Source organism: Castor canadensis, chromosome 6 (genome assembly GCF_047511655.1).
Source record: "Castor canadensis chromosome 6, mCasCan1.hap1v2, whole genome shotgun sequence".
Taxonomy (NCBI): domain Eukaryota; kingdom Metazoa; phylum Chordata; class Mammalia; order Rodentia; family Castoridae; genus Castor; species Castor canadensis.
This window is the reverse complement of record NC_133391.1, coordinates 4,929,464-4,952,217: the sequence shown is the minus strand read 5'-3', so window position 1 is coordinate 4,952,217 and position 22,754 is coordinate 4,929,464. Positions and strand designations below refer to the sequence as shown.

The 22,754-nt window shown below is 47.0% G+C and overlaps 1 protein-coding gene across 2 annotated transcripts; it reads right to left on the bottom strand.

Moving 5' to 3' along the window:
• Positions 1–1,979: 1,979 nt before the first annotated feature.
• On the bottom strand, positions 1,980–22,724 carry Arpc1a (actin related protein 2/3 complex subunit 1A). 2 transcript variants are annotated; one of them, XM_020161749.2, is made up of 10 exons: positions 22,588–22,724; positions 16,888–16,980; positions 15,466–15,570; positions 11,292–11,514; positions 8,393–8,500; positions 6,738–6,950; positions 3,953–4,028; positions 3,599–3,792; positions 2,586–2,676; positions 1,980–2,309 (listed from the first exon to the last, which is right to left on the bottom strand). In XM_020161749.2, exons 2-10 carry the CDS (start codon positions 16,949–16,951, stop codon positions 2,271–2,273), a joined length of 1,113 nt encoding a protein of 370 aa, XP_020017338.1. In that variant the 5' UTR covers positions 16,952–16,980; positions 22,588–22,724; the 3' UTR covers positions 1,980–2,270. The 2 variants fall into 2 exon arrangements, with proteins under 2 accessions (XP_020017338.1, XP_073931651.1); XM_074075550.1 differs by having other exon boundaries at positions 16,888–16,983; positions 22,590–22,710.
• Between the last annotated feature and the right edge of the window lie 30 nt (positions 22,725–22,754).

The following is a 22,754-nucleotide window of genomic DNA, read 5'->3' as shown; positions in this document are numbered from 1 at the left end:
TAATTATTTTTGGCAGCACTGGACCCACTTACTATGCAGGGGTTCTACCACTTGAGCCACTCCACCAGACCTGTTTTGAGTATTTTCAAGATAGGGTCTCTTAAACTATTTGCCCGACTGGCTTCAAACCATAATCTTCCTGATCTCTGCCATCTGAGTAGCCAGGATTACAGGCGGAAGCCATGGTGCCCGGCTGTACTGTGCATAATCATCTATGCTGTACTATTTTGTTTCTGTGAGGCAGGGTCTCACTAAGTAGCCTAGGCTGGCTTTGAACCCACAGTCCTACTTCCTTCGCCTCCCACGTGCTGTGCTGTTATCCAAAGGCAGTAAGGTCTGAGTCACCACAAGAGTGGGAATACCGCATTGCACTACGACCTTATGACGGCTGCCCTGTCACTGGACAGTAGTTTTTGGCTCTATCAGAATCTAATGGAACACGGTCACATACACAGGTGGCCCGTCAATTGTCTTTGACCCGAGAGAGCTCATGGAAGTGGGACCACCTGCAGCACTGAGGGTTTCTGGGGCTTTGACTGGAGGGGGAAGAGGGGACAGAACAGGACAACAAGGACACTTCTTCCCTGGGTGAGGAATGGTGAGTTACACAAAGAAACAACCAAGACTGTGTGCTTACTGTGTCTTTGGAGGTCAAGTAAGTAAATTTGTTTTCTTTTTGGTGCTTTCAGGTGTAACAATGTGACTATGTCTTCCTCTGTGGGATGCACTCCCGGCCTTGTCTACACGAGGCAGGCCCTCTCCTGCTGAGCTGCATGCTCGGCCCAAACCACGAAACTAAAATGTTCAGCTTGTTCCGTTTTCACCGCCAGCTTTGCCTGTGCTGGTGTCAGTCACGCTGCTGCCATAGACAAACGTGCACAGGAGCGCTCCTGCCACCCAGGGCACAGAGGACACCACAGCCCAGGGGGACAGGCAGGGCCAGCAGGCCAGCATGAGGATCCTCTCTGGGAGTCACCTCTCAGGAGTCACCAAAAGGGCAGAACAGAGCTGGGGGCAGTGGCTCACACCTGTAATCCTACCTACCTGGGAGGCTGAGATTGGAAGGATTGTGTTCAAGGCCAGCCCATCTCCAAAATAACCAGGGCAAACTGAACGCGTGGCTCAAGCCAAGCCCTGAGTTCAAATCCCAGTCACACAAAGAAGAAAAAAAAGGGCAGGATGAATCTTTTGCCAGTACTGTGACATCTTGAGAGGCCTTGTCAGCAACCCCTAGGGAGTGTGAGGATGGTGGCCCTGGTCATCGTGACCATGAGCATGCCGGGCTCTGTCTTGATGTGTTCCATATTTGTATCTGTGGCCCATAACACCCCAAAGACAAACTTTGTCTAAGTAGGGTAAAAAGAGCCCGGCTTAGGCCAACAACCCATAAACCAGTGACAATGGTCGTCTTCCTCTTCCCACAGTATGAGGCTATGGTCAAGGACTGCCCTGTGGTGGGCACAGCACAGAGGCTGGACCACGGGCCAGTGTTCCCGGAGTGGGCGCCCAGTTGGCCTGGCTGCTGGGATGCACATTTCTCTGTTGCTCAGCTTCAAAGTGCAAGCAGGGGCCCCCACTGTGCAGTATGACTGCAATGTTAAGAGAGGGCCATCAAGCTGGGTGCCAGTTGCTCATGACTGTAATCCCAGCAACTCAGGAGGCAGAGATCAGGAGGATTGTGGTTCAAAGCCAGCCCCGGCAAACAGTTCTCAAGACCCTATGTCAAAAAACTCCACTGGTGGAGTGGCTCAAGATGAAAGCCCTGAGTTCAAGCCCCAATACTGCCAAAAAAAAAAACAAAAAACAAAGGCCATCAATTATGTGCCCCCCCAAAACACTTAAGTTCTATAGCTGTAGAGTAGAAATCAATCTAGAAACAGATCTAATAAGATCTCACCCCCAAACAAACTAATCTACTCAAGAACTGGCCCAGATTTTTCTGCTAAAAATGGCCCTAGATAAAGAAGCGGAAGCAAAACCACATTCCGGAGTTTTATTGAATTTTCTAGCAGACACTCCACGTACCTCCCGCTCCCTCCGTGAGTTCGAGCAGCACGTTCCATCATGAACTGCTCAAGCAGAAGCTCTGGTCGGGTATGGAATGAAAGAGCAAACACAAAACACGATGAGAAAACCACAGCGGCCTTTACTGCCGCAGACGCCCTGGCGGCACTGCTCACGCACCGTGCGGTCAGTCTGCTTACAGGGCATCCCGGGCCACCGTCCTCAGCACCTGCGTCTCTCACCCGCATGGCGGAGCTCACGCAGCTTCACATGATGCGAAGGCCCTGGATGGAGGACTCCAAGGTCTGGGAAAGGGCAAAGAACACCGGTCACTCTAGAGGACTGTCCCTTCTCCCTGATGAAGGCGTCCCACCCCACTCTGCCCCCAAACAGGGAGCCCCCACTGGCTCATCCAGGCCTGTATATCCCTTGTCCATCGCTCTGTCCACAGGTTCTGGAGCCCTGTCTCACTCCTCCATTTTGTTTTTTTTGGGGGGTACTCATATTTGAACTCAAGACCTTGCACCTTCTGCCAACCCTGAAGCTGACATGATGGTTCACAAAAGGAGAAGTAGAAATACCTTGAAATCCCAAATTGTCATGGCTCCATCGATGCCAGTAGTGCAAAATTTACGACAATCTTGCTTGTCCACCTCATAGATGGACACTTGACTGAAAAAAAAAAGCAAAAGAAAGAGATGGTATGGTTACGTGGTAGAAGTGAGCCCAGCCTTCCCCTTCCTGGCTAATGGCTCACAAGCAATTTAAGAAAATTCTATGTCCTTTCCTCTTTTTCTTTTTCCTTTCCTGAAGAAGAGGTCTAGAAGTTTCCCTCCTTCTTTCTGCATCAACACCATAATGAAAGCCTCCATGTTAAAGGTCTACTCAACTAGAGACAATCTTACGGTACACCACTGGGAACATAAGCAATTTAGTATCAAGAATATATTACATTTCTCAGTCCCAGCACCCGGCTGAGGCAGGAGGAGCACAAGTTCAAGGCCAGCCTGGACTACATGGCGAGACACTGTCTCAAAAACAACAAAAAGATAAAAAGAATGTAATACATTTCTCCTCTAGATTAAAAAAAAAAAAAAAAAAAAGTCACTTTCTGGACGAAGTCCAATTCTGTTCTTTTGTTTTCTGCGGGACTAGGGACTGAACACAGGGCGTCTGACTTGCTGGGCAAGTGTTCTCCCTCCTGAGCCAGGGTCCCAGCCCTGTGTTGTCCTTCTGGTCACATGTGCCTGGTGAAGTCAATCAACAGCCTTCTCAGTGGTCAGAGCAGTGCTAAAGAGTTCTGTCCTGTGACTAAACCAAGGACTTCTTACTCGCTCCCGTGACTTGGAATCCTCAGTGGATGTGACAGGATGGAGCCATGGCCCCTGGCCCGAGGTCACACTGCAGGATCGGCATTCGGGAAGGCCTCCCTCACAGGCCCCACGTTCCTGCTGGGTGCACCTCGAGGTCAGAATGACTAGGTGGTGGCAGGTGAGGAGGCACACAGTCCTGGAGGGACGTGTAGGCCTGCAGTGCGTAAGGTTTTGTGAGAACACAAAGGAAGGTGGCATCTTGGTCACCTGGTGACACCTACGTGATGCTGTTCTGGTGCAGGGTCTCCAGGGCCGTGTTGCGGTCCTCGGTGGTGGCCCTCTTGTCCATGTTCCGGAAGCGCTCCATGGCAGACATGTTGCGCTGGATGCTCTGTTTGGGAAGGTCTAGCTTGGAGACGAAGGTCAAGGAGCCACGGTCATCATAGTTAAAGAGCATGGGGCAGCAGTCGTGGCCCTGGAACGAGAGTCAGTAAGCCTCGGAAGGCGGTGATGCCCACCCACCATCTCCACAGGACAATCACCATGGGAGTGGCCCTGCCCGTCACAAAGGCCACTTGACCTGTGTCCCTGCCTGCAGGTCATACGTGTGCACCACGATAACAGGAGGTACTTACGGCTGCCACGACGCTGTTCTCCGAGACAAAAGATACACTCAACAGAGGCAGGAACTCGGTTTTCAGAGTGGACACCCTGAACACAAGGACACTTGTTACACAGCCTGCTCACAGACGCTGACGACACAAAGGACCCATTCTCACAGGGCCTTGTTCGGGGTCGAAAGCAGCCCCCTGACCTCTCCTGCAGGAATCTCAAGCACGAGGTGACCCCAGTGCCACCTCAAAAACAGGGCTCGCCTAGCCCTGGGTTCCAGCCCCAGCACCACAAAAAAGAAGAGGCAGTCCTCCTGTCGTCAACCCCTGGGCTCTGCCTGGGCTCTGCTCGGCCCCCTGCTGAGGCCCCACCCACGCACAACAAACTGGTCCCTAAGGAGCCCTGGTTCCTCTGGTCTCTGCCTTTATCCCTGTGCATGTCCACACTGCTGCCGCCTCTGCGCCTCTGCCTATCCAGGCACCTGCAGGCTCTGAAGCTCACTCTCACTGCGTCACCTCCAGGAGCAGCTGTCGCTGTCACCGGTGTGTGTCCTGTGCACGCCTTCCCTCCCCTGTGCTTACCAAGGCCACCAGGGGAGCTAAGACCACACAGGTACTAACTGAGAGACAGGAGCTCACACCCAAATGGGCAGAGAGAGAGAGAGAGAGAGAGAGAGAGAGAGAGAGAGAGAGAGAAGAGAGAGAGAGGGAGGGAGGTGTACACAGAACCTCTGCTCCTGTACTTGGCAAAGAAGTTACAGAGACACGCAGGCACATACAGTGGGGGTGATTAGGGGCGCCTCACTTCACACAAAAGGTGATGCCTCTGACATCTAACGGCCTGTGTCTTGGGAGACCCCTTAGCCGAGTGGGTGTTAGGTGACAGAACTAATGTGACATCATAAGCCCTTGCTGTGGCACAACCTGACTTCTGCAACTTGAGGTGTTCATGCTGGGGAAGGGCAGGGCGGGCACGTGAAAGCACTTACAGGATAAGATAAGGCAAATCCTAAGCCAACTTGAGACAGAAAGGGACTTATGATAAGCTTGTGCTGAGGACTTACCACATGTTACAGCAACTCAGGAAATCAACGCTGACATCAAAATACTACTGACTGCCAAAGGCAAGTTACTGTACAACTGTAGAACACCATCTTCTGTGTTCATAATGAAAAGGTATAGCATGGATCATGCCTGTAATCCCAGCTTTGTGGGAGGCTGAGAGCAGGAGGATTGTGGTTTGAGATCAGCTTGGACAAGTACTTCCCAAGACCCAATCTCCAAAATAACCAGAACAAAATGGACTGAAGGTAAGGCAGCAAAAGTGATAAAGTGCCTGTAAAGCCCTGAGTTCAAATCCCAGTGCCCCCACAAAAAAAAAAAGATAAGTGCCTATATATGTACAGGAACTTTCTGGAAGGCAACATTTGCTTATAATTTATTTTTTGTTTTTTTTTGAGACAGGGCCTTACTATGTAGGCCAGAATGGCCTCGAAGTCAGGGTCCTCCTGTCTCAGACTCCTGCATGCTGGGCTCACAGGCTATAGAACTACATTTGTAATGGGGGAATGTTTAAGGAACAAAACCTAAACAAAACTCATATTAAATGCAGCTAGGAAAAACAATGTGCCCTCTGAAACACCATGTCTTGCTGCCACGGAGTGGCAGAGGGATGGAGGGTTACCCATGGTGACCCTCACACAGGTCCCCACACACAGGTCGGCGAGCCTCAAGACCTCTTGGGTGACATGCCTTTAGCTGCCAATGGAAAAGGACTCGCCAGGAAAGAGCCAAGACTGGCAAGAGGAAAAGGATTCCTGTCTTTATCTCGTCCACGTTTGATAAGAGAGACCCCGTGCAGCTGACAGGGTGACTGTCACCCTTACAATTCCAGTTCCTCCAGCAGACACCACAAGGGGCAGGAAGCAGGTGCTGTTCCCTGGAGGTTTGTGGGTAAGCACAAACCTCCTATTTAACGTAGGACCAGTGGGGGACACTGCTGTGACGGAGAGAATTCAGATGAACAGACCAAACTGGCCACTTTAAAGGGACCGTTAGCAGCAGCAAACCAACCAGAAGGTTCCTCAAGGAGTCACTACCAGTGCTAACTTGAACAAGTGTTTCTTTTCTTTCCTTTTTTGGGGGGGGGGTGGTACTGGGGTTTGAACTCAGGGCCTCACACTTGCTAGGCAGGTGCTCTACTGCTTAACTCACTCTGTTAGCCCTTTTTTGTGTTAGGTAGTTTCTTTTACATCTTTTTTTTTTTTTTTTTTTTTTTTTTGTGGTACCAGGGCTTGAACTTGGGGCCTACTCCTTGAGCCACTCCACCAGCCCTTTTTTGTGAAGCGTTTTTTTGAGATAAGGTTTCTCAAGCTATTTGCCCTGGGCTTGCTTGAATCAAAATCCTCCTGATCTCTGCCTCCTAAGTAGACAGGATTACAGGCGTGAGCCACCAGTGCCCAGCTCAACAGCATTTTTTATAGGAAGTCCTAGCTCTTTAAAATTTCCCAGACAGAGCCAAGTATGGTGGCATGCAATTTCTATAATCCCAGCACTTGGAAAGTAGAGGTAGGAGGATCAGAAGTTTGAGGCCAGCCTGGGGCTGGCAACAAACAATCTACATGAAGTCTACACATATATGATAAATAATATGTATATACACATATAAAATAAAATTTCCCAAACAGATCACTTCAGTGGGTTCCTACAACCCTCCAGGATCGTGTCCTGATCATCTGCCCAGGGAAAAGCAGCCTTGGCTGCTGAGAGGTCCTCCCCTCCCCCAGTCCAATCAAAAGCAAATACTCACTGCACACTTTTGGAAGCGTCGGCAACGGACACAGTGCTGTCATGGCTGACCCAGGCCAGGCGGCTCCCACTGGCAGAGAAGCTCACCCCGTGGACCCAGCCACCAGTGCCACTGCCACCAAACTCTGACATCAGCTGACCGAAAGGCATCTTGCTGCCCCAGGGTGTGCTGGCTGGTTTTTCATCCACCTCCTTAATGTAGGCAGAAAACACTCTGCAGTTGGCAGGGTAGGGAGAGAGAAGAAGTAAAGGGAAATGCTTGTATACAGAAACTGACCACAGACACCTACCTAGAAAACGCAGAAGGTGGCCAGAAACAGAACAGGACAGGATGTCCAAGTTCAGGTACACAAACCTCTGGAGACCCAGAATGGCCAACAGGTAATTCAAGTCTGGCAAATTTCTACTCAATCCACAGACAGTCTACAGAGGCCTACGGGTGCCAGGCTCAGGTATGCATTGTGAGGTCACGAACCCAATGCCTGTCCCTCGTGGACAGCACATTCTAGGGAGGACTTGTCAATTTCCTGCGGTGCCCAAGGCAGACCCTGCTAAATGACCATAGCACTCTGTTCTGGCTACCTCAATATCATTCTCAATGCAGAGAACTCCAAGAAGCCCACCCACCCAGGCAATTAAGGGAGGTAACCATTTGTCATCCACCACAAGACAATGGTGACACCCACTGAAAAGAGAGACACCCAAGAAAGCCACAGGAGGCCACTGAGCAAGAGAGGACTGGTACCAGTGTGGATGGCAATGGGCTGGCCCCCGGGCCTCAGATCTGGTTTTTTTTTGTTGTTTTTTCAGCAGTGCTGGAGTTTGAACTCAGGGTCTCACACTTGCTAGGCAGGAGCTCTACCACTTGAGTCACTCCCCAGCCTTAAGCTGTGTTTTGTTAACCCTAGGTTCGCTCTGGAATTTTCAGAGTCTGCTGCCTGCAATATGAGATGAGGAAGACTATGCAGTCAAGAAAACCACGCTGGGCTGCGGGCGGGACTCTTGTAGTAGAGCAAGGCCCAGGGTTCCGTCCCTTGTGCTGCAGAATAAATAAATAAAGATTAAAAAGAGGGAGACATAGCTGGGTATGGCAGAGAATGTCTGTAATCCCAGCACTCAGGAGGTTGAGGCAGGAGGATCCTGAGTTCTAAGCCAGACTGAGCAAAGTTAGCAAGACCTTGTCTGAAAAAAAAATTAACACAGAGACAAATTGAGAGGAAGGGAGAGACAGGCAGACAGGCACATATTCTAAGAAGACTCTCCTGCCTCCTTTGCATCTCCCTCCACCCCAAGTCCACTTCCACCTACTCAGGGGCTCATATACCTGTTTTGTTTCATTTTTCCCAATGGGACTGGGATTTGAACTCTACCACTTGAGCCATACCTCCAGTCCATTTTCCTCTGGTTACTTTAGAGTCGGGGTCTTGAGAACTATTGGCTCAGATGGCCTCAAACCATGATCTCAGCCGCTCAAGCAGCAGGGATTACAAGCGTGAGCCACCAGTGCCTGGTTCTCACTTACTTGTCTAATTGCTGAGCCCTACACTTGCTCCTTTCCTAGATCACAAGCTCCTTTTATCTCTGAGGGTCTCCTGGTACCTGCACAGACCCTTGCAAAGGAACAGCTCGAGTCTACCAACCATCACTTGTTCCCACCTGCACTTGAAGTCACAGGACCCCGCGGCCAGGAGCACATTGTTGGGGTGCCAGTCCAGGCTGAGCACTGTGGAGCGGATCGGCTTCTTGATGTGCTTGCTCACCCACCTGCCACATGAGGAAAACGGAGTTTAGCCACACAGCAGGGCTCATCCCCAAGCGGCCTACAGATGCGTGCCAGGTGGGAACATCTCTGCGTCTCTGAAGAACAGGCAAGGGCTGGACATTCTGGGACCACCCCATGGGATTTCAGACCACATGTGATGTTGACCTTGGGATAAAAGTGAAGGCCAAAACTACTTGAATCTTTATTACAAATATCAGGAGGCCAAGCATGGTGGTGCACACCTGCAATCCCAACCACATGACAGGAGGAAATAGGAGGATCTTGGTTTAGGGTCAGCCCAGGCAAAAAGTTAGTAAGGCCTGTCTCCCAATCTCAACCAACGAGTTGGACATGGTGGCAAACACTTGTAATCCCAGCTACACAGGAGGCATAGGGAGGATTGCAGTCTGGCCCCAGGCAAAAATGCAAGACCTTATCTGAAAAGTGAAAGCAGAAAAACCTGGGGGCACGGCTCACACTGTAGAACATCTGTCCAGCAGGTAGAAGGCCCTCAGTTCAAACCCCCGTATCACCAAAAAGAAAAATTCAGCTGTTTGTTATTCATTGTGGGTTAACTTTGGGTTGTAAACTTAATTGCCTTTACGAATCTCCATGAAGCTATAAATCTCTTTTTTTTCCACAGAAAAATCCCAACCAAGAAATTAAAAGAGGCTGTTTTTGAGAGTTAGCCTCTAACTAATTCTCTAACACCATTAAAAAAGATTATTCATGGAAAAGATCAGTTGTTAGCCAGGCACTGGTGGTTCACGCCTGTAATCTGAGCCACTCAGGAGACAGAGATCAGAAGGAACACAGTTCCAAGCCAGCCCAGACAAATAGTTCTCCAGACCCTATCTCAAAAAAACTGAACACAAAACAGGGCTGGTGGAGTGGCTCAAACAGTAAGAGTGCCTGCCTAGCAAGTGTAAGTAAATCCCAGTGCTGCCAAGAAAAAAAAAAAAGATCAGTTATTATTGTGGATTAAGTACTTCAATTTTTGTCCTGAAACTGCAGTCAGGCATGGTGGTGTGCGCCTATAATTCCAGCACTCAGAAGACTGAGGCAGGAGGGTCTCAAGTTCAAAGCCAGCCTGTGTTATATATCAAGATCAAGACCATTCTGAGCTATATAGCAAGAGCCTGTCTCAGTGGTAGACACTTTGCCCACCATGCACCAGGGCCCTGGGTTCCATCCCCAGCACCACACACAATTAAAAAAAAAAAAAAAATTAAAAACTAAAAAGAAAAAAAAAAGGATTAAAATCAGTTATCATTTTGGCTTACCTAATTCTCAATTTTTATCCTGAAACTTCTGTTTAAAAACAAATCATAGAGCTGGTGGAATGGTTCAAGTGGTAGAGTGCCTGTCTGGCAAGCATGGGTCCCCAAGTTCAATCCCCAGAACTGTCAAAAAAACCATGTCTAGCTCAAGAGTCAAGAGACTTAATACTGAGCCAGATGCTTCTGTACAAATGCTAAATTACTTTTCTACAGAGTCCTTCCTGGAAACCTATCTGAAAAACTTCATCCTGAAAAAGGCAATACTCTGTTTCAGTGCAGTTTTTCTGTTCAGTGAAGGCAGACAGTGCCAGGCAATCACAAGTAATTCGTGTGACTTCTACAGGTTCCGCCATCACACCAACGAGCTGTTTTAACAGGCAAGAACTGCTCTGAAAGCGCAACTTGTGCAAAGACCACCTTGTCCCACGGTCAAGTCCAACTTACTTGTATTTGAGAGCATCAAGCAGAGAATAAAAACGTGAGCAATTACTGTGCTAAAGTTTAGGTAGGAGAAAGAGTTTCCTGTACAAATGAGGCAGTTAAAGTCAACAAGGGACCCTGACATACAATCCCACCATGCAGAATGAGTACGAAGATGTTCCTTTTTCTTCCATTCAGTTATGAACCTTCCTGATGATGTTTGGTGGGCACCATTTTGTTAGTCTTATTTTTACATGTCCTTCCTTTCTTCTCACTGTTTCCACAAAACACAGACAGTATGACTACAAACAGTGATGTGTACTGTGCTATTTTTAGCAGAAATGCTCACACGGCCAGTTCACACTAAATGACACTTCTACATTGGAAGATCTTTTCCACCCAATCCACATGTGTGCCAGGGCGAAGAGAGTTGTTTTCCTATCAAAAGAAGCAGGAAAGGGTTGTTGCAATTACTTATTTTAGCCAGAAAACTAACCTTTGTATATTTTTTCGTTGGAGCTGGACTAGGAGTTGAACTCAAGGTTCTGTACTTGCAAGGTAGATGCTCAGCACTTGAGCCACACCCCCAGCCCTTTTGGCCTGGTTATTTTAGATATGAGGACTTGAGAATCCTTTGCCTGGGCTGGCCTTGAACTGTGATCCTCCCTATCTCAGCCTCCCAAGTGGCTGGGATTACAGACGTGAGCACTGGCTCCTGGCCCCAAATAGTTTAAATGAATGGACATAGTGAGAAAAACCCATCCCTCTGGGCACTGAGACTTTGGAGTTTATGATTTACCTAGGGAAATAAGAAAACAGCAGTGTGGACAGCACAGAGCAGAACAGACAGGAGATAAGAATTGAAAATGACAGTTCTAGATTAATGAGAGGAAGAGGTGAGGCCTGACTCAATGTCACATGGAGACAAGACATGCTCAGAGCACAGAGAATCCAGGGGAAAGTTCACAACTCCAGAGGAGGACAATCTGGAGTGGGAGGCAAGCGTCACACAATGCCTCAAGTCACCCACCAAGCACACAGGGGTCCGGGTATAAATGCTACAGAGAGAAAGAGAAGGCCCCATGTTGCTCACCAGTCATTTTCAGACTCAAAGTAACAAACAGAAATGAGGCGGGCTCCACTTCCCACAGCAAATTTGTTCTCGAGGGGGGACCACTTGACAAAGGTGGCTGCGCGGTTAATCCTCAGTATCACCAGGGTGGGTTTCCAAACACCATCTTTCTGACTCCACACGTAGGCATTACGGTCTGCCCCGCAAGTGACGATGCGGTCACTCTTGGGGGCCCAATCAATGCCTGCAAGAGAGACGAGGGTCAGTGACAGGCGACTCTGATCTGAGCAGGTGAGGAGAGGACTGTCTTGGCGGGACCATACGCTGTCCACCTACAGGCCAGATCACAACCTTACAGTAAGACAAGGATGTTTCCTGAAGGAGGCCAGGTGTAACTGAGCTGGGCTTGTTTTGTTTTGTTTTGTTTTACTATGTAGCTCAGGCTGGTCTCAAACTCAAAATCCTCCTGCCTCATCCTCCCAAGTGCAAGTACTGGGATTACAGGCATGCACCACCACACCTGGCTTTATTCTCTCTTATTCTTTTTTTTGCAGTACTGGGGCTTGAACTCAGGGTCTACACCTTGAGCCACTCCACCAGCCCTTTTTTGTGTTGGGTTTTTTGAGGTAGGATTTCTGGAACTATTTGTCCAGGCTGGGTTTGAAACTTAATCCTCCTGATCTCTGCCTCATGAGTAGCTAGGATTACAAGTGTGAGCCACTGGTGCGCCCGGCTCATTTTCTTTTTCTTTTCTTTTCTTTTTTTTTTTTTTTGAGTCACAGTTTCCATAAGCAGCCCAAGCTGGCCTTGAACTCAGTCCTCCTGCTCAAGCCTCCCGAGTGCTGGAAATAAATACCCTAGGCAGGCACTCTACTGCCAGCTCCCAAATACCTTTCCTACATGATGCAGGCATTGTGCAAGAGCCCTGGAGTTTCCGAAACTCCTATCTGCACGTATGGCTTCTTTCTCTTTTCCTTTTTCTCTCGGTGATGGGGATGAAACCCAGGGCCTGGCACACACAAGTATGTGCTCTGCCACTGAACCTGTCCCCACCCTGTACTTTTCTTACTGGAGATAACTTTTACTTATCCTGTACCTCTGTGAAGGGACCCAAGGTAAATGTCAGGTTGCTGCACACCAGGTTACTGTGATGGAATCATTTTTTTATTTATTGAGGGGTGTTTTCTATACACAGAACTGCACACTGAAAAGTACAGAAATATTAATCCTAAGTGGCATTCCTAACAGTTATATGGAAAAAAGTAAAGAGAAATATAAACCAGAACCTCACTCAGTTCTCAGTCAGTGACTGTCATGGCAGGCAATTTACCTGTTCACCTACATGAACAGTCAGCTCATGTTTTAACACTGCAGAGAAAAAAATGTGGGGGCTGTATTGTAAGCGATGTGACTTCTGGTTTTAAATCCATTTCAGGATAATTTTGCAGTCCTCTTTATTAGACTTTATTTTTTAAAAAAAAAAGTGATACCCACACATCATTATGGCAAAACATCATAAGGAGCCAGGCAATGGTGACTCATGCCTGCAATCCCAGCTACTCAGAAGGCAGAGATCAGAAGGATCATGGTTCAAAGCCAGCCTAGGCAAATAGTTCGTGAGACCCCCATCTTGAAAAAAACCCATCACAAAAAAGAGCTGGAGGAGTGGCTCAAGGTGTAGGCTCTGAGTCTCAAGGTGTAGGCTCTGAGTTCAAGCCCCAGTACTGCTCCCTCCCCCAAAAAATCCATTTGAAGCTGGACACCAGTGGCTCATGCCTGTAATCCTAGCTAGTCAGGAGGCAGAGATCAGGAGGATTGAAGCCAGCCTGGACAAATACTTCGAGAGACCCTATCTTGAAAAACCTTTGACAAAAATAGGACTGGTGGAGTGGCTCAAGGTGAAGGCCCTGAACTCAAATCCCAGTACTGCCCCTTCCCCAAAAATATCCATTTGATTTTCTATAATCATTTTTCAAAGTGGGAGCAATCAAATATTCAATATTGAAGAGGAAACTCAGAGAAAATACCACAGAGCTCAGCTTGTTATCCTTTGATGGTCAATTCTTTGAAACACGGACTAGTCTTTCCTTCTAGAAGGCTTCAAAAGCCTTATTTTTGCCTGTAGTTACTCTCTTTCTGAGAAAATATATCTGAAACTTGATCTATCAGTTATATTTAGACTTTTCCAATGAGTTTTGTTTTTTGTTTTTCTAATCTAAAAACTGCTATTGGCCCAAGTTCAAAGGACCCACCCCCCCCCCCCTCACCCTGCCACAGAAAAAGAAGTGGAAAGAAAAAGGTCGTAAATATTTCACATTTTTGGCTATTTTTGAAGTCTTTCATCTTGTCCCTTTCTCATTTAAAAGTATTTTCTAACGCTAAATTTCCAACTTATGATATGAATGTCCTGAATCTTAAGCACAAGGCCCCTGGCAAAGGGACTTAAATGAAAACAGGCCAACCCTAGTAGAAATGAGGGTGGCCGTGGGAAAGCAGCAGCACCAGAAATGGAAGGGTGACTCTGGTGCAACCGTGCTTGTGTACTTGGCTCCTGGTGCTATGAAGCGCCACGTAGAAATCTTATAGCTAAAGCAAGAAAGCAAGTCCCACTTGCCACTGAGTCATGTCCCTAGCCCAAAAGTAAGCTTTCATCTTCCCATCAGAGTTGTTCAAAGCCAGTGGCTGAATCAAGTACTTGGCCAGGAACAGGACAAAAAGGAATGATAAAGGTGAAGATCCAAGAAAAAGTGTTCTCTCTTAATGGTTGAGTAAGTACAAATAGTTTTTAAAAATAGCCAGACATGACCTAAAGCAATAAACTCTGAAATCTGGCATTGAAAATTGGTTTACTAAATTCTGGAGTCCACCATAAAAAGTTTACATTTTTACCTCTTACTCCTCCTTCTCCTTTGATACTTGCTTAATAAAACTCAGCACTGCTCTGCTTGCCACCTCTATCCATCTTTTCCTTAATACCTTTGGTCAAAGACAAGCTATCATATGCCAGGTACGGTAGTACACAGCTATAATCCCAGCACCTGAGAGGTGGAGGCAGGAAGATCATGAGTTTGAGGTCAGCTTGAACTACACAGAGTCCCCCAACCAGCCTGGGCAAAACAAAAACCAAACCCAACCAAACACAAATCAAAACCAAACAAATTTCATGCACACTCAGGAACCTGCATAAACCACATTATAAAATCCAGTCTTCTACAATTCAACAAGAAAAGCACAGAAACCCAATGGGAAATGGCCACAGCTGGTAGAAGTGGTTCATGCCTATAATCCTAGCTACATGGGAGGCTGAGATCAGGAGGATCATGGTTTGAGGCCAGTTCTGGCAAATAGTACTTGAGACCCCATCTCCAAAATCACCAGAGCAAAATGAACTAGAGGAGTGGCTCCAGCAGTACAGCATCTGCTTTATAAGCATGAAGCCCTGAGTTCAAACCTCAGTCCCACAAAAGAAAAAAAAAAAAAAGAAAAAAGATTATTTCCTAATACAGGAAAACTTGTTAGTTGTGATAGCAAATAATGAGATATGGTGTTTGTTATATTACTCTTGTTTCTTTTCAGTATTTTAGAAAGTCTTCCTGGCCCCAAACACAACACAAAGGAAACTTCTGGAAGCCACTCTTCCCGCAGCACCAGAAGCACAGCTTGGCTCAAGCTTTCATGCTGTCTGATTTTTCACACAGACTCCATTTCTTTTTTTGGCAGTACTGGGCTTTGAACTCAGGGCCTCCTGCTTGCCAGGCAGGCGCTCTATCACTTGAGCCATGCCCTCAGCATACAGAGCACATTTTTTGCTGGCCTACGTCCTCTCCAAGTCCTCGGAGCAGGTTCAGCGTTTTCCATATACTAGAAGCGCCCATCAGGGGAGGATGTTATTATGGTGCTTTCCACAATAAAACTCAAGCTGGGCCCCAGTGCTCACGTCTGTAATCCTAGCTACTTGGATCGCGGTTCCAAGCCAGCCCTGGCAAATAGTTCTGTGAGAACCTATCTCAAAAAAACCCTTCACAAAAAGGGCTGGTGGAGTGACTCAAGGTGTAGGCCCTGAGTTCAAACCCCAGTACTGTCAAAATAAAATAAAATTCAGCACATACCTCCCAGCTTGCAATGTGATGGCCCACTGACTTCCTGGGGTCCTTGTGTCACTGACACAGAGTCCGCCCCAGCCGCAGCCCCTCACCTGTAATGTGCCCATTGTGCTCCTTGAGTTCGTGCGCCTTCACCCACTGGCTCCCATTCCTCTTGTAGATGTGCACTTCGTGGTTGTTGGGGCTCAGGGCGATCTCTGCAGAAAGAAGTCAGGCCTTAATCATTAATGCCTGCTCTTGAGAGTGTCACCAGAGAGAGGGATGTCACATTGGCATTTGGCAAAGAGAGAATAGGAAAGCTGGTTCAAACAAAGTGGGTCTCAAATTCACCCCTGAAGAATTCCTTTCATTAGTATTACTATTGTGTGTGTGTGTGTGTATGTGTTTGGTAATACCAGGGTTTGAACCCAGGACCTCATATCTGCTAGGCAGGAGCTCTACCACTTGAGCCACTCCACCAGCCCTTTTTCATGATGGGTTTTTTGAGAAGGGTCTCTTTAACTATTTGCACAAGGCTGGCTTCAAACCACGATGTTTCTGATCTCTATCTCCTGAGTAGCTGGGATTACGGCCATGAGATGCTGGCAACTGGCTAGACACTATATTTTAAAAAGTTTGACAGGAAAACTAAATTTAAATTTTCATTTTTCCAGAGGCAGATACAACTGTCAACTAATCAGCAAGCAATAGTTAGCTGAAATAATTTTAGCTGACAGCAAAAATGTTTGAAATTTTAGTTCACTTGTATTCCTAGCTACTCAGGAGACAGAGAATAGGAGGATCTCAATTTGAGGCCAGCCACGGCAAACAGTTGGCAAGACCCTATCGTGAAAAAACCCAACACAAAACAGGGCAGTGGAGTGGCTCAAGTGGTAAAGCACCTTCCTAGCAAGTGTGAGGCCCTGAGTTCAAACCTCAGTGCCACCAAAAAAAAAAAAAAAACAAAAAACGATGCTCTTTAAGCAACATGCTCAGAACAGGCAAATCCTCAGGGATAAAAAAATAAATTAGCAGTAAGTAGCCTAGGCTGAGGGATTTGGGGCAAACCGAGTGACTGCTATGGGCACAGAGTTTCTTTCTGGGTTGATGTAAATACAGGTTGGCCATTCATTATCTGAAATGCTTGTGGCCAGGAGTGCAGACCTCAGAGATTTTGGGGTTTTGGAACATTTGCACAGACTTTACCAGCCATACACCTTCAATCCAAAAATGGAAGACAGCTCTAAAAACTAGAGTATTTTGAGTGTCACATCGGTGCTCAAGAGTTTCGATTTCCAGGCCTGTCAACTGCTGATTTTCGGGTTAAGGATGCTCAACCTGTATTCTGAAATTACACACAAATGACTGGTGCCTAACGCTATGAATATATTAAATCCTGCTCAAATGCACACTTTAAAAGGGTGAATTTTATGTCTTTTCACATGACCCTGAAACAAGCGAGCCCTAAAAATGTCTAAAGCTGAAATGTTTCAAAGGTGTCAAGAAAAAAAGCAGCAGCGTGACTAGCAACTTACGGGTTCGATCCCTGTTCCAGGCATGGCATGTGATTGGCTCCAGTAAAAACTGATGCAGGGACATGGCTCTCAGTGCTCTTGAAGAATAAAAAGCTGCAACAGACAAAGCAAGCAGAAGTAAGGGCAGGTATCCGATGCTTAAGATGTCTGAGCATCCTGACAAATCTGGGGACAAATTCAGCATTGTTCTCATGCAAAAGAATAAGCCTCAGCCAGGCACTGGTGGCTCACGCCTGTAATTACAGCTACCCAGGAGGCAGAGATCAGGAGGGTCAAGGTTCGAAGCCAACCTGGGCAAATGGTCCTCAAGACCCTATCTTGAAAACACCTTCACGAAAAAGGGCTGGTGGAGTGGCTCAAGTTGTAGGTCCCAAATTCAAACCCCAATACGCAAAAAATAAATAAAATTTTAAAATGTTGAAACTAATCTTTTTTATTTTATTTCCTTATTTACTTATTTATTTTTCTGGTACTGGGGTTTGAACTCAGGGCCTATACCTTGAGCCACTCCACCAGCTCTTTCTTGTGTTGGGTATTTCTGAAATAAGGTTTCGAGAACTATTTGCTTGTACTGGCTTCAAACCTCAATCCTCCTGATCTCTGTCTCCTGAGTAGCTGGGATTACAGGCCTGAGCACCAGCGCCTGGCCAGTAAATGCTTTTTTATTCTTGATAAATATTACCTTTACCCCCAGTTTTATCTTTTTTAAAAAAAAGTTCAGATTTTGTGTGTGTGTGTATGTGTGTCAAATTACAAACTTAAGCACATCAAGCTACTTTTCAGTTTTCAAGAAATAAAGAGGAGAGGAATTAGTCAATTAACACAAGAAGGAAATGAACAGCTAAAACCACACATCCTGAATAATTCAAAAAGTCAACATGGGAGGAGGAATTTAAAAAGCTATGAAAACCAAATTCCGTTATTAAAGTTGATTATAATCTATGTTTTAAAAATAACCATAAAAAGCCAGGTGTAGTATTATACACCTGTAATCCCAGCTACTCAGGAGGCAGACCAGGAGGATCATGGTCCAAGGCCAGCCCAGGCAAAAAGTTAGAGAGCCCCCCAATGTCAACAAATGAGGCAAGCGCAGTGGCAGGAGCCTGTGGTAGGAGGATTAAGGTCCAGCCCCAGGGCAAAAACCCAAGACCCTATCTCAAAAATAAGTAAGAAGCAGGCTGGAGGCTAGGCTCAAGTGCTGGAGTGCGGGCCTGGCAAGCGCAGGGTCCTGAGCCAAACCCCAGTGCCACCAAAGAGAAATCAAGAAAAAAAAAAAAGCAAGAGGTTTTTTCGGGGTTTTGTTTGCAGTGCTGAGGATGGACCAAGGCCTTGCACATTCTGGGCAAGCGCTCTACCACCGAGCCACATCCCAGCCCAGCCCAGCTGCTGCACTGTGAGACAAAGTTGAATTTGAACTGGATGGTACTACAGAACACTGTGAAATTATTTCCAGCCCCCTGGCTTTGAGAATGGTATTAGAGGAGCCCGTCTCAGTTTTCAGAAGACGATGAAGTGTCTAGAATCAAATGCCACCATGTCTTTTGTGACTTGTTTTCAATTCACACAGAAAGTAAGAATTCGGCAAAGCCTGCTAACCGATGAATCTGATATGCAGGTGCTTACGATATTACTGGTATTTTATATGACTATATGCAAAGCAGACTCTAAGAAACATTAGTAAATTAAAAATCAAATGCCGGGCGCTGGTGGATCATGCCTGTAATCCTAGCTACTCTGGAGGCAGACATCAGGAGATTCAGGGTTTGAGGCCAGTCTGGCCAACAGAAGTTGAGGCCCTGTGTTGAAAGTACCCAACACAAAAAATGGCTGGCAGAGTGGCTCAAGTGGTAAAGCACCTGCCTAGCAAGCGTGAGGCCCTGAGTTCAAACCCCAGTGTTACAATAATAAAATAAAATTCTTGATTTTAAAAGTACCCAAGCCCAGATCCACTGAACTAGCAATCATTACCTGAAGTTGGAGAAAAAAGCCAGCCTCCCTCCACCCCGTTTTGTCATTTCTAAGAGGTGCTCTCACTACAAATGAGTTTCAACACATTTACATGTAAGTCGTGTTAACCTAGGGTGGACACCGAAATGTGTGATAGAAATTCTTTTCTTTTTGAGACAGGGTCTTGAGATCCTCCTGCCCCTGACTCTTTAGTGTTTAATTTGCTTTTTAAAAAGGAAACTTCCAGAAGCTCACTGCGTACTTCTCTTCTTATCTCTGATATCCAATGCACACCCTCCAGGTTGTTCTGTCACAACAGGTATACCCAGAATTACTCAAAGTAACATGTTGTGCCACAAATATCTCTATTTAAAAACAATTTAGGGGCTGGCAAAGTGGCTCAAGTAGTAAAGTGCCTGCTTAGCAAGCGAAAGGCCGAGTTCAAACCCCAGTGTCACAAAAAAAATTGGTTCAAAAGACAAATTTGGTAAGTTCATTTAACTAAATTGGTCAGCCTAATATGATTATATGTAATAAAAGCACACATTTCATGTACAACCAAAAAAGTATAGCTATAGACAAAGGCTTTCTCATTCTTCAACTCAGTTTTTTTTTTTTGTGGGACTGGGATTTGAACTCAGCACTTCGCACTTGCAAAGTGGGTGCTCAACTATTTGAGCCACACCTCCAGTCCATTTTGCTCGAGTTATTTTGGAGATGGGGTCTCAGGAACTATTTGCCCAGGCTGGCTTCGATCCTCCTTATCCTCTATCTCAGCCTCTCAAGTAGCTAGGATTACAGGTGTGGGTCACTAGCACCCAACTTCAACTCAGTTTTATAAACAATGTGGAAAAGCTTTCAAAAGAGGTAAACAGTCACACAATGGCGTAATTACTTCTCAGGCTGTGTTTCTAATATTGTTCTGTCACTCGAGTTCTATATTTAAACATACATTCAGATCTGTCCTTCTTTTACAGTCACGGGTTATTTTAACTCTGTAGGCTAAGACGACACTCTTGTGTGTCAAATGTATAATATGCCTAGTAAAGACAGCTGTGTTTATCAATTCACGGACTGCAGCCAGCTGCCAGTGGCTCATGCCTGTAATCGTAGCTACTTGGGAGGCAGAGATCAGCAGAATCACAGTCCAAAGCCAGCCCAGGCTTCGAGAGACCCTATCTCGAAAAAACCCAACACAAAAAGAAGGACTTGTGGAGTGGCTCAAGCAGTAGAGCACCTGCCTAAGCAAGCATGAGGCCCTGTGTTCAAACTCCAGGACCACCAAAAACAAAACAAACAAAAACACCTGGTAACTGCAGGAAAAACTGGTATAAGTCTGAATTTCGTACCAAGAAAAACATACTTCCTGACATGGGGTGATGAGTAGATAGGGAGGTTAATATTGAAGTGAAATGTGAAAATCTTTGTCTTATTTAAGGCCAGGAACAAAAAGGTAGTGACATTAAATTTAATATGCTTCCACTTTTTCTAACCCTGAGAGAAATAAAAATGATGAATAGGCAGCATGATACCAGGGACTCTGTCCTCCTCCGTACCTCTCACTGCTACGGGACCTGGGTTTGAATCCTGACTTTGACGCTTACTAGTAAGGAGACCCTGGGGAAGTCACACACTCTGAATCTAATGTATTTCATCTGTAAGGTAAATCAATGGCTGTTGGCGGGAGAATTGAATGAGATAATAGGTGAGCCAGGCTCAGTGGCTCACACCTAATTCTAGCCACTTGGAGGCTGAGATCAGGAGGAATGCAGTATGAGGCCAGCCTAGGCAAACAGTTCGTGAGACCTTCATCTCCAAGTGGAGGTGTGGCTCAAGCAGTAGAGAGCCTGCTTTCAAGTGCAAAGCCTTGAGTTCAAATACCAGTTTCACCAAAAAAAGAAAAAAAAAAAATGAGATGTGTGTAAGCACGCAGCACCCAGCCAGCCTCACACAGATCTCAGCAGGAAGTTAGCTCCCTTCTACCTTTGACCCAAGGCTTTTTTTTTTTCTTTTGTGGTACTGGGGTTTGAACTGAGGGCCTCACAGTTGCTAGGTAAGCGCTCTACTTCTTGAGCCACTTTGAGGGATGACTCAAAGCCAGACTGGTCTTGAACCGCAATCCTCCTGATCTCTGCCTCCTCAGTACTGGGCACCTGACTTGACTCAAGGCTTTTGAACCATCCCTCAAAGTGGCCTCTGAACTTGGAAACATTGGCCTGTCCTCCACTGCAGCTTGAAGGAACTCATCCAAGTGGGGATTTCAGGGCCCTGCTTCAAGTCACTTTTCAAGCCTATGATTCATCTTCTAGTTTCTCTTGCTCAAGCCAGAAACACTACAGGTACTCAAACCAGATCACCACACCCTCCCCACCTTCCACCAGGCTCCAACTCCAGCAGACCATTTTCAACTTCTTCTCCTTTTTTGTTTTTTTTTGGTGGGACTGGGATTTGAACTCAGGGCTTCATGTTTGCAAAGCAGGTGCTCTACCACTTGAGCTAAGCCTCCAGTTCATTTTCAACTTCTTTATGTACGATTTGCTTTTAGCATAGGATTAGACATTCAGATCAAAATGCTACCACTCTCCTGCTCCAAAGCAGGAGTTATAATTTTCCAAAACGATCCCCGCTCCTTTAATTGTGAACCCCAGAGTGTCCCCAATACTCTATGGTAGGAAGCAAATAGGTCCACCCACTCTCTCACAGGGGCGGGCAAACACATCTTCCTCGTGGATAACCTTTTCCTGATGGAAAACCCATCAACGAAGATAGAACTAAGAGAATTTCAGTAATTTGGCATTGAGCTGAAATAGAAGGCTCCAAAGCAGGGAACAGATGGCTTTATAACCAGACTCGAAAGTACAATTTATTAAGGAGCTATCATGTTCCCAACAGTGTTAGAAGCTCCGGGGTGGAGCTAGAAAGACACACTTCTGGTCCTCAAATCTGGGGTGGGAGAGGAGGTAGAAGAGGAAGGAAAGATAGACATGCATAGAAACACCCCAAAACAGTAATAATAGCTAATATAGCTAATTATAGCCAGGAATTACTCTAAGCAATTTCAATATGCAAATTAGCTCACTTGATCTTCAGAAAACCCGTCAGAATCCTACAATTGCAGATGAGCAAACTGAGGCACAGAGAAGCCAGCTTCTCAGGGTCACCCAACAGAGTGTCTGGGACGGGATGGGACCTTTGTGGGGGTCCGGGGTAAAGGGTTTCGCGGAGTGAATAGGAGCGCAGAGGGGCGCGATTCTGAATTGTGGGAAGGTGACCCTCGAGTGGGGGAACTCTGAAAAACTCGGGGGAGGGGGACCCCCAAAAGCTGAAGAATTGAGGGCTGCTCTGGTCTAGACACTTAAGAAAGAGATCCCTAATGACGATCCGTTAGGGGGAGATCGGCCCGTCCAACCCAAATTTACAGACTGTAAGAAGTGCTCATAGTAGAGATGCAAATAAGGGGATATGGGGGGACGCCGGATACGGAGCGGTTAATTCAGAGGTTTCTTGGGGCTGGAAAAATCTTGACCAACAACCGATCTGTACCCGTGGGGACGCCAGGGGCTCGGGGGGTGGGGGGAGAAGCTCATGGAGAACGAGGATCCTCCGCCCCCTCCGGAGCCCCGGCCATCCCCGAGCTCCAGGCACCGCGGCCTAAGCCCCGGGGCTCACCGCTCCCGCGAGTCCAAGTCTCGCACGAGATCCGACAGTGGACGGGGGACAATAGGGCCGCACGCGCACCCTGCTGCCCCTTACCTGGGGGTCAGAGCGGTGGCGAGGGCTCGGAGCGGAGGATTCGCGGACTCTGGTCAGTCGACGCGAACAGCCTCCGGCGGGCGCGGGCGGAGGACGGAAGCCCAGAGGGAGCGGCTGACAGATCCCGGAAGTGGCCGGGGCGCTTGCGCAGAGTGGCGGCGCGGGCG

Excerpts from the sequence above, each read along its gene's own strand:
- Arpc1a (XM_020161749.2), bottom strand. The coding sequence starts at position 16,951 with ATGTCCCTGCATCAGTTTTTACTGGAGCCAATCACATGCCATGCCTGG. Across the intron at positions 15,571-16,887 it reads CTGGAACAGGGATCGAACCC|AGATCGCCCTGAGCCCCAAC; the intron begins GTAAGTTGCTAG and ends TTCTTTCTGCAG. Across the intron at positions 4,029-6,737 it reads GACGCTTCCAAAAGTGTGCA|GGTGTCCACTCTGAAAACCG; the intron begins GTGAGTATTTGC and ends CCTTGTGTTCAG.